Source organism: Lepisma saccharinum, chromosome 14 (assembly GCF_977018435.1).
Source record: "Lepisma saccharinum chromosome 14, izLepSacc3.1, whole genome shotgun sequence".
In the NCBI taxonomy this organism is placed as follows: Eukaryota; Metazoa; Arthropoda; class Insecta; order Zygentoma; family Lepismatidae; genus Lepisma; species Lepisma saccharinum.
This window is the reverse complement of record NC_139242.1, coordinates 65,614,738-65,626,490: the sequence shown is the minus strand read 5'-3', so window position 1 is coordinate 65,626,490 and position 11,753 is coordinate 65,614,738. Positions and strand designations below refer to the sequence as shown.

The 11,753-nt window shown below is 37.4% G+C and overlaps 1 protein-coding gene across 5 annotated transcripts in view; it reads left to right on the top strand.

Moving 5' to 3' along the window:
* Positions 1 to 11,753, top strand: part of LRR (capping protein regulator and myosin 1 linker 1 leucine rich repeat protein) — an 88,465-nt gene continuing 76,712 nt past the window's right edge. For all 5 annotated transcript variants that reach the window (XM_083135825.1, XM_083135824.1, XM_083135823.1 and 2 more), the window contains exons 1-6: positions 1 to 233; positions 4,377 to 4,474; positions 6,864 to 6,914; positions 9,132 to 9,191; positions 9,880 to 10,007; positions 11,069 to 11,243. In XM_083135825.1, the coding sequence (XP_082991951.1) occupies positions 173 to 233; positions 4,377 to 4,474; positions 6,864 to 6,914; positions 9,132 to 9,191; positions 9,880 to 10,007; positions 11,069 to 11,243 (573 nt within the window). In that variant the 5' untranslated portion in view covers positions 1 to 172. The remainder of the gene's footprint in view (positions 234 to 4,376; positions 4,475 to 6,863; positions 6,915 to 9,131; positions 9,192 to 9,879; positions 10,008 to 11,068; positions 11,244 to 11,753) is intronic.

Genomic DNA, 11,753 nt, shown 5'->3' with positions numbered 1-11,753 from the left:
CGTGTGAAAGTGAGAGAGAAAAGAAGACAAGAATGATTTGTGGAAGGAATGTCAGATAAAATGGAAACAATGTTTACTATTACATAATGACAAAACAATAGTGTTTGTATATACTACAAAGTAATATATTTGGTTGAGTTAGATTTAAAAGAAGTAAATACGTGGGAACTACATGATAGTTGCATCAAAATTAGTCATGTCGAGGAAGTTTCACTCGAATAAGGATCTTAATGGTAAGAAAATATATTCTTGATGTAAAAGTGTTTCTATTTTGTATTAAAATAAAAGCCGCTTGGAACCCTGCATGGTATCGATAACTACAAACATAAAAAAATGCTTGGTTGCTGCTTCAGGCTACTATATTCCTTTCATTGTTTAATAAGTATTACAAGGATAATTCATCTGTATGTATCTTCTGCCTCGCAGAACATTTTTGAAACTACCACGTAAAGAGTATGCATTCTTTACTTGCTCTGGTAACGTCCCAAATAAATTGGTATGTGATGAGAAAGTGGTGAGTTATTTTATGAATCGTTCCTCGCCTATGCAGTAGTTTGAAGAGTATGACGTTCCTCGCCTATACAGTAGTTTGAAGAGTATGACGTTCCTCGCCTATACAGTAATTTGAAGAGCAGGATATCTAGTTTTTATTACTATAAGTTTTATTATCAAAGAATTTTGTCAATGTCTATTATTTCCGTAGAAAGGTTCAAACTTCAATTGAAAATGTTTCATGATTTCAAACATCGAACGCCCCCTTTCATTACTTATCAGTAATATTCCTCTAGTAAAGAATATTACACAGATTTGTAGTCTTGATGTATAAAGATATGCTTTAATATGTTCATGCTGAAATATAATTCCATAAAGTATGATATGTTATGATATTTCTAATTATTTATTTTTTCATGATATTTTTTTCTATTTTCAAAAGCAGGCAATATATGTCATACAATTTGTGATAATAGCACCCCGGCCGGTTCAAATCCGGGAACTTTTCTAACGGTGGAAGCGGCTCCGGCGCCTACCCAGCGTCGAATAACATGGGTACCTGGGGGAAACCCTGGGGGGTAAAGGCGGTCAGGGGCGTGATGCTGATCACATCATCCCCACTCACGACCGGATCAAGAAAGTGTGGGGCGTTACCCCCACACCCCCTATACGCCTTCATGGCGTGGTGCTATGCACAGGGGAACACTTTACTTTTTTTACCTTTTTAGCACCACCTCCATGTAAGAACATTTCTGGTGTGATATAGTGTCTAATGTTATCAGGGATTTACATTTGGCTAGATATGACCACTGCTCAACAAATTTTGGTAAATTTCTCGTATCGGACAAACGGCTGAAATTTGCTAGTTCATTTAATTTGAATATTCGTACTTACGTATTCCGCATTGAGAAACATTGCTAAAGGTGGCATTTTGCTTATTTCACTGAAATAAGCTCTATTTGCGACATATCGAGTAAGTTTTCTTCGTTTCTTTTTGCCTTCAGTAACACGCAAAATGGCGGTCACAGTTTCACTACCGTACTCGGCATGCAGTGTTTCCACCCCCACTGCACCCAAAAATACCTACGTAGTCCCACAAACCATTGACGCATAACCCCACGAACCATTCATACATAGCCCCACGAACCATTTCCGGGAAGGTTAGGTTAGGTAGGGTCACGTATAGGTTACAATAGTTAAAAATTGGTTTCGAAATAAACATGCTTAGCCCCACACACCATTCTCGCATAGCCCCACAAACCATTGACAGATAGCCCCATGAGCCATTGACACATAGCCCCACAAACCATTGACACATAGCCCCACGAACCATTGACACATAGCCCCACAAACCATTTTCAGAAACGTACCTTGTTCAGTTACAAAAACACGTGTTTGGAAACACTGACCGGGATTACGTCATCACACATAGGCTACATCCACCTGGAAGTAAATGGATGCTTTCGTGCATCGGCCACACATTTATATCGAAAAATAGATGATTTACCGGCAAAATTAAATGAACGATGCGAGAAAACACTTCTCCGAACTTCCTCAAGTATAAAGAAACTGCATTCGGTATGTAATTTCTCCTGTAAATTTGAAGAAATACATTTGTCCGATACGAGAAATTTACCCAAATTTTTATTTTAATTTGTTCAACAATATGCTTTATTTTCTTCAATCTGCACATCATTATATTTACTTTTACAATAATACAAAAATATAAATATGTATTTAAACACAGCAGCATAAGTGGCTTTTAATTGGGTCAGATTCCATGTTGTCATCAAATCAGATATTGGATACATGTAACAAATGCTTGACATCCACAAGTAAGTTTATAGGACATTCTTGTCATCTGTAGTAAACACACACATGTACCAACCACTTACATAATCTATTTTCTCCGTAAAATAAAGGTGGCGATAACTCACCATACTAGAAGGAAATGAGGCTGAAAATTACCATTCTTGGTAACGGTATCGTATGAGGGAAACGGATTCCTCCAAATTTACAGGAGAAAGTACTTACGGAAATCATTTTCTTTAGCGTTGTGGAAGTTCCTGAATGTAGATTTGATCCATTTTAATGTGAATGCGTGTTGTTTTCTGCGAAAATCTCTGTCCGACATGCTGTTTCTGCTCCCGCCATTTGCTTTCTGCACGAGAGTGCAATGTTCCATGCGTTAAGATGATGCAACTCCGTAGCCAGTGTTTCAGCCTCGCCATGTTTTCACTAGAACGACGTGTCGAGTATTTTTAATTTTTTTTTTAACAATGCTTGCCTAACCTAACCTTACGGAAAGTGGTTTTTGGGACTAACGTGAATGGTTTTTGGGGCTAACGTCAATGGTTTGTGAGGCTAACGTCAATGGTTTGCGACGTATTAGCATAATTTCAAATCCGGGCACGAAAGTAGATATTTTCCGGTGAACGAGGTTGCAACACTGCATAAATCGACAAAACACTCTCAGAACGCCCCCTAAACCAGTACGCTATCACGGCCATAATGTGTTAACAGATTCGAAACCACAAGTAACAGTAAGTACTCGTAAATAGAAGAAATAGACATTATCTTAGTTAGAAATGCATTATTTCACCTTAAGAAATGTTCTGCATTCGAAAATAACATGTTAGCAATGTAAAGAAGTCCGAAATATATGATTCGTAGGTGTTTCCCTCATACGATAATAGTACCCCATTCTTAAGTTGTAATTTACATTTTAACAATCACATATGCATTAAGTATGTAGTAGTTTTCCTCATTGTGCCTGCTTAGACATGGCATTGTTTGTAATTGCTGATTTATCTGTGTGAGGCTTTAAAACATAAAATATCCCTAAATTTTTCCAGTAATGATATTCTCGTGTAATTGGTGACCATGGTTCTTCATTGAGATTTGGTTTTGCTGGTTAAAATAGGGGTATGTGTGTTAGAAATCAGGAAACTTTGAAATGTGAATAATCAATCCGGATGTAAGATTTTTGCCGGATGAGATTGGCATTGATAATTATGGTAACATTCTTAACTCTATTTAGGTACGTAATTTTCTGTAGGCACATGGGTGACACCTGCCTATCTTTAAAGTATAAAGTACACTGAACTATACTGGGCATGCATGCTGAACATTCTTTCTTCTAAACTCAGCTCGGCTGTTCTGCTCCACTTCTAAGTGGCATAACATAAAGGTAATGTCAGTTACATACTTGGACAGTTGACTCCACATGCCCAAATACGTAACAACCGAAGCAGTGTCATGTTCACTTTAGGTCGCATCGTCACTGATGCTCACGTCCATGTCCTCCTCTTTCTCACTAACCCACTTCCATGTAACATCTGGATCTACTTTGTGCTCTGTCTTTTGACATTGACATTTTTACTGTTATGAATTTAGACACGTGGGTGACAACTGTCACTCAAGCATGTGACAAATAATGTTAACTTTATAATATTACATTGCTTAGAAGTACAACAGAATGCAGATGAGATCAGAACAAATACAAGGAAAGGACGTTCAGCTGTACAAAAGCAGTTGTGTGCAATATAGTTCAGTGTTGCAAACTTGCAATGAATATCGATGGATGACACTGGTCATTGTGCATATTTGTGTGTATGTGCAGTGGTGGTGATTAGGAGGATGAGGGGATAGTTGCCCCCCACTGTTTTTCCTTCACACTATGGCCTCTTAATGCAAGCTTTGTCTACCAAGAGAAAGTGAACAGCCCTTGCCCCCATTTTTGCACCCAATTGCCACTACTGTGCATATGTATATCTTGTATTTTTAATGTTACTTGCATGTAATTATTTGTTTGTTGTTATTCCTGTTTGTATTGTTTGTAATCAACTCACAATACTAACAATTTTAAAATCAATTTATTTCAGAGAGTATTAGATTATTATTAGGAAGACATGTTAAAATATTGCTCAAAACTGCTGTTAGATTGGAGTCTAAGGGAGATAAGCCGGGAAGAAGAGTTTTGGTAAGTGTTTCCCATTAACCCTTAAAAGCCCAGTGGGGCCTGTGAGGCTTAGTATGTTTTAAGAAATGTAATATTTGATATCTCATTTTCTCGTGGAACGTTAAATTTTCTGGCATCATCAACTGAATATTAGTTTGCACGTTTCAGTTAATTTTGCAGTTTTTGAATTATTACCGTATTTACTCATGTATAATGCACTTTTTTTCCCCAAAATTTTTGCGCCCGAAAACTGTGATGCGTATTTTGCACAGAGTTCTTCTGACAGTCAACATTAAAACCATGCATGTTTTCACTATGTCACTGCGTGTAACACACACATATCAACAGGTACATATATGAATTACCAGGTTGGATTTCTTTAATAATAATAATAATTGTTTTTTAAAACACTGTAAAAAGTGAAATGGCTATTTCCCATGATATTTTACTTTGTAATGGAATGTTTTGCGAATGAGAAAAGCAGCACCGCTGCTCCGTTCTGGCAGAATTGGAGCATGCTCCTCCCGTCACATGGGATGCATATCAGTGGTATTGGTCGGGCAAGAAATAATAAAAAAAAAAAAACTTCCTGAGTGCTGTAAATGCACAACATAATTTTGATCTTGCTTTCTTCTACTATAGAATAAACAATGTTGCTTACAGAAATGAAAGCTTTAGGATGTTAACACAGTGAAAGGGGAGGTAGCGTGGGTTGGTGACTCATTATATACACATTATATACACAAGCACATAGCAATAGCTTTACAACCTACAACTAAGAAAGCCATTTCTTGAACCTGAATTGAATTGAATCGCGCATTATATACGAGATAATTGTTTTTTGCGTTTCCCCATTAAAAACCAAGGTGCACGTTATACATGCGTAAATACGGTATTTGATTAAAAGGATGAAACAGTTTTGGTTTAGGCCTAATTGTTATCTTTGTTATTGTATTGAACTATAAAGTGTGAATTTATATAGTTAATACAGTGTGTGGACCGTTATTCACATGACAAAGGATAATGCGTCGCCAAGTTCTGTGGGATGGTTTTCATAGCATTCGATGAGTCTGCATTGTCCTCCTCTGGTTGATACTTGGCAACTTCTTTCATTATTCTTTACACTACCTGTAGTGCAAGGATATATGTACAGTCACAGACACGTCTGAGTTGTAACGATTCCATTGAAGGCCATCCAGTTTTTTACAAGCCAGAAGTGTCCATGACTGTACATAGTGCAAAATGATTGTTTTGGATTTAGGATCCTGTTGGTAATGCTGCAGGAAATCAGTTTGCACTTCTTCATTACTCTTTCATGTTTGATTCATTTCGTTCACCCAAAATTAGAAGTTTCGGTCATCCTTATGATTCAAAACAGAAATAAAAATATATGCTAATTATTATTTATGTATGGGTAATTGTAGTCTGTGGCCACCCGGTATTTTGTACTGGATATGGGCTGTTGCCCACTTTTTGTTTTTCATTTGAAAGAAACATTTCCTTTTGAAAAATCAATGTTTATATTTCCAATAAGGTCAGATTAGGTCATTTAAATTTAGCCTTAGCATTCCTTCATCTTTCTCTCCTCTCATGTACACAAACACTTCTGGGTTGTAATGGCCTAATTTACTCAGTGGAATCGCTACAATGCAGAAGTGTCAGAGACTGTACATAAATATGATGTTATTTAAGTCTTCCAACAGCTGACAGTCTTGAGAGCAGTAAGTGCTGCAAGTTACATTTTTGAGCCAAAAATCTCCCTATTTACGATGAGAATGTTTTCCCTACAGTAAACAGTGGGTATGATTTTACAATACCGAACACTTCCCCAATTTCTTTCATATTTCGCATTCTCAATAATTTAGACCTCGTAATCACGAATCTGCAGTTAAAATTTGGCGCTCACGTGTAGAACTTGCAAAATAAGCAGGTCCGTGATCGCAACCGACACCCTCGATTTCTCAAGAACACCAATGTTTATCGCAAAGTTTGTTGCTACATCCGTGGTCGCAATTATCCTTACACCCCTCGAACGATGCATGGGTAGCCCCACGAACCATGCATGGTTAGGTTAGGTTAGGCTAACAGTTAAAATTTCGGGTTCGTAGTAATATCAGGAATATATATTTCATTCTTTAAGTATTCGAAACACAAAATCTTGCGATAAACATTGGTTTTTCGTGAGAAATCGAGGGTGTCGGTTGGGTTCACGGACCTGCTTATTTTGCAAGTTCTACACGTGAGCGCCAAATTTTAACTGCAGATTCATGATTACGAGGCCTAAATTATTGAGTATGTGAAATATGAAAGACATGGGGAAGTGTCTGGTATTGTAAAATCGCTCCAAGCAGTGTAAGATGTGATGAATTCCTCAATATTATTCAACAAATCAAATTTATTTTACTTTCAGGTTTTTTCCCCATGCCGTCTTTTTATTCTCACGACCAAAGTTCCTACAAGAGTAAGTAGCTTACTTAAGTTATTTCCATAAAAAAAAGATTACAATAATTAATTGTAGAAGTAGTTGCACTACCTCCCCAGGCATAAAATTTATAATGATTCACTTCGGGCATGAAACACAAATTTTCATGACTTTTTTTATTAGGTAAATGTGTTTATTTGTTAAGGTTGAATCCTTAAATGAAATGCATGAATAAACCCTGGAAAAAGTACATTTAATGCATGGAAATGCATGTAGAGAGTATGCAAGATTGAAATGGATTAACAATGGCACTTAAATGTCACTTTCTTCTTGAAGATAACATCGGAAAGATGTGTTCCATCTCTGTACACATTCTGATAGTCTGCTGTGGAAACTCTGGAATGCTCGGTGTGTCATTGCTCGAGGAATGCCAGTGATTTCTTCTTCAATCTTCTGTTTCAGTTCAGCAATGGTTGCAGGACACTTTGCTTTTGACATGGCTCCACAGAAAGAAATCGCAAACACTGAGATCAGATGATCTCGGAGGTCATGGAATATCACCATTACGTGAAATGACCCCCCTTGCAAAGAATTTCCAAATGGCCTCCATCGACTGTCGAGCAGTATGTGACTTGGCTCCATCGTGCTGAAACCACATGTTTTCGATGTCAAGATGTATGTCATGCAACTTCGGTGCAAAGCATGTTGCAACCAGAGCAACATAACGAGCCGATGTCACTGTCGTTGCAATGCCCTCCTCACTTTAACAAAAATAAGGGCTGATGATACCATGACATGACACTGCATACCATACTGTAACCTTGGTGCTATCTAATGGGCGCTCGTGAAGCTGACAAGGATTTTCCTTTGCCTAGTAATGGAAATTCTGCTTGTTAACGTGGCCGCTAAGCTTAAAATGGATCCTCTTGACATCCACAAATTGTTAAGGAAATTGGCATCCTCATTAACTTTAGCCAACACCAGTTCGCAAAAACCCTTACGCAACACAGGGTCGTAATTGTTGTAATGTAATGTAATTGCTGCACAATCTGTAACTTATAGGGGTGGAACTATAATTCATGCATTATTCTTTGTACGTTTGCGACTCAACTGTAGCACTGATGCATGTTGTTGAACAGAGCAGTGAGGGTTCCTCTCAATGGCAACTCGAACTAATTCCATATCTTCTGGGGGTACGTACCATTTGAATGCCACCTGGGAGCTTGTTCTTCAAGGCTGAACCAGTTTCTTCGAAATTACACACCCAAATTGTGATTGCGTGAGCCGATGGGACACGACCATGAAGTCCTAGCTGGTAATGCTGCCGAAATACCCTTTGCGCTGCAGTAACACTATCACTGGTCTTATAAAATGCTTTCACAGGGAACGCACATTCCGCACCACTCCAAATCATCATCATTACTAAATGCAAAGCCTTCTCAATGAAGCTCGAATCAGTCCCTAACAAATTCCAGCACTACAGCGTTGCTAATCCTAGATTCAAAATGTCCCGTTTCCCTGTGCTACCTTGTACAGGGCATGGACAAAAATATGGAAACACCACGACATCGGAACTGGTGATATTGACGCAATTTTTCCACTTGAAATCGGACGCGGTGCAACATTCTTTTGTTTTGCGCCATGAGATAGGATGCTGCCGGACTGGTAGGAGTCTACAGTTACGCTGTAGATAGCATGCAGTGCAGTTGATACTGAATCATGTCCGAGCTGACAGTATTTCAAAGAGTGCAAATTGTCGGTGCCCGCCTTGCAGGCGGCTCTGTTGCGAAACTAGCCATGTTATTTGGCGTATCTAGCGGGACTATATCCAAGATCATGATGACATAATAGTGTGTCCGGAAAGACATCATCATATAAACACCTGCGTGGACGAAAATGTATACCAAGTGACAGAGACAGAAGGACACTGAGGAGGATTGTGACCATGCTTTTGCATGAAGAATGGTGCAAAATTCCATTATCCACCATCTAGGACTTGTATTTGTCCATTCCTCGGAGACTGCAGGCCGTTTCGGAAGCTAAAGGCGGTCCTGCACCTTATTAGCTACAAATTTCCGTCTTTTCTTCGCAGGTGTATCCATATTTTTGTCCATCCCCTGTATGTTAATTTACTAACATAATAAGTTCTGCAAATAATTTTTGACTGAATACTCAAGTTTAAATGAATAAATGCACTTGGATTTTCTGTACTTAAATCATGTTCATTATTTTGCATTATTATTATTTTTTTTTCAGATTGATTTTCATTTTCATTATTTGGAGATACTTGCCATAGAAAGCAAAAGGCCAAGTCAGGTATGTTATTTTACATTACTTTTGTAATCAGATTTTCATGAGAGAGTTGCTCCCTCATGTTGCTAAATGTAGTTTAGGAGATTTAAAGACAAGTGAGGAATTCTTTCACACTAAATTACATGGTGGTCCAGGTGATGGAGAATTTGGTTTAAGAATCAGTGATCTTGGACAGGAATTTTTCCTTGTAGCTGATGAGTGGTTATTGAATTCATCTTGCATGAATTATACTGAACTTTTAACCACTAATTCAACAGGAATTTTTTGGTCAATATACCTGTTTAGTGGCTCTAGGACTCACCAAGCTGCTTGCTAACAGGAACTGAGGACCTTGGAATCCTGGATGACATAATGCTCTGGAATTGATTCTGACAATATTTGTTGGAGGACGAGTAAATATGATATGAATTTGAATTTTAGTTGTCATTATTTAGAAATAGAAACAATTATTCATAAATAGAAAGAAGTTTAGTTTTTGTACACAAACTTCTCAGGTATTTCATAGGGTTATTCACGGGAATCTTGGTTTGCGGTTTGCTTTCACTGTTGTCTGGATATTTGCGGTAGTTTAATAGGCTCAGGTAGCCATGAAACTATCATGAATATCTAGATAATTACAAAAACAAATGTATATTTGTTACAATTTGCTTCACATATATTTCAAATTACGTTATTTTTTATCTTTTTACAGCTGAATTTAACAGTAGGTGAAAAATTGTACATATTCCATACTCAGGAAGAAGGAAGTCATGAAGTGGATGCTATGATCATAACTATTGCTAGTGCCATCAAAAACATTTTTCCATCGGTTCCTTTTGAGTGAGTATTTAAAATTATAATATCTAAAATTTATTATATGTTAATGACAGTAAAAATCTGAATAATGCATACGCACAAATAGTTTACAATTACACACTTAATGTACACATTTTGTTGCTCTGACAGCAAATTCTGAGGTATGTGTCCACATACTGGAACTAGGTTTTAGTGAGTATATTGTTTACAATATGCTTTAAGTTAAGTTAATACACTAAATCTTTATTTGATTAATTTCGTTCTATAATTAATTTCGTTCTATAAAACACATGCATCATTTGAGTTTTTGGTTATTATAAAGTTGACTGTGGTGATGGGATATAATAACAATATTATTCTCTGTTACGAGGGGTCCTGTTGGCGGAACCCAACCCTTGCTTCGTGCTTGACAACATCATCCGAGCGAAACCTCCATCCTCTGAGATGCTTCTTCAAAGGAGCGAAGAGATGGTAATCGCTTGGAGCAAGCCCCGGGAGGCCAGGACGTAAGGGTTGAGCTCCGACAACAGGACCCCAAGTTCTATGAGACAGGCATCATGAACCTCGTGTAGCGCTGGGCTAAATGCCTGAACTGGGGAGGGACTATGTTGAGAAGTAGCGTAGAAAGTGTCCTTTCACGTGAGTCCGTTTTTATTCGTCTAATAAATACCTACTCTGGAATTTGTAGGCTTTGTATTATTTTTTTCCGATCATCCCTAGTATATTTGTAAAAAATGATGATTATGTCTTTAATTGTCTGTGTTACCACAGTGTTTATTTTATTAACATGAATTTGTTTATATAAACACAATGTTACTTTTGTGGTATACTTTAATATGTTCTCAAACTTTCCACAGAAGAAATGTTGTGTTTATAAATTCATGTTTATAAAATGAATTTAATATAAATAATACACATCTAAAAACATGAAAATTTGTTGAATTCATGATCTTTCCAATATATCAAGGATGGTCAGGAATTAAGACACTGAGAAGGTTATATGCATGTATGACATTGTTTGCTCTGTGGAATCACTCAATGCAAGAGCTTATTATAATTTTGTGTTATTACCATTACATTTTCAGTCACATCATAAGGAAAGTTGATGTTGTGCCAAGTAAGAGATTGCAACAACTTCTGCAAGGAGAGCTGGGCAGACCCAATGAAGGATTTAATCTTGGCCCATGTGGGGGCTTCTCCACACAGTATGCTTGCATGTGTGATTATCATGGCATCCTATATCGGGAAGAAGTAGCATGGGTAAGCCAGAAAATAACTTGTTGATGGTAGGATATACAGATTGTTTTATGTGCTGAAAGATTACAGATTTCATTTTCCATGTATTAGAGTGTATGATCTTGTTAAAGTTACATGTTTTAAAGTTATATTCTATCCTGGGAATGTCTGGAGTAAGGCTGCGCATAAAAGTGTGAGAGCAAGTGGGCCGAGCGAAGCAATACATGCTGCTGCAAAGGCTGAGAACTGCAGTCCCTTTCCCCTTCATGCATTCCCGTTCCCTCACACTTGTTCATTGGTCAAACCCTCTCGAGTAACTACTTGCACAGACACTTGCTTTCGTTCACTCAGTTCTGAGATTCCCAGGACAGAGTATACATTTGTATATTGTGAATCTAAAATTTAATTTGAAGTAATTTTTCATATTTATAAACAGCATATTATTTTTTGATATGCAGGTGATGTTTCAAAAACTTCTTGTCTCCATCATCAGACTCAGTGGAAGCATCAATTGTAAGATGTTCAATTATTTAT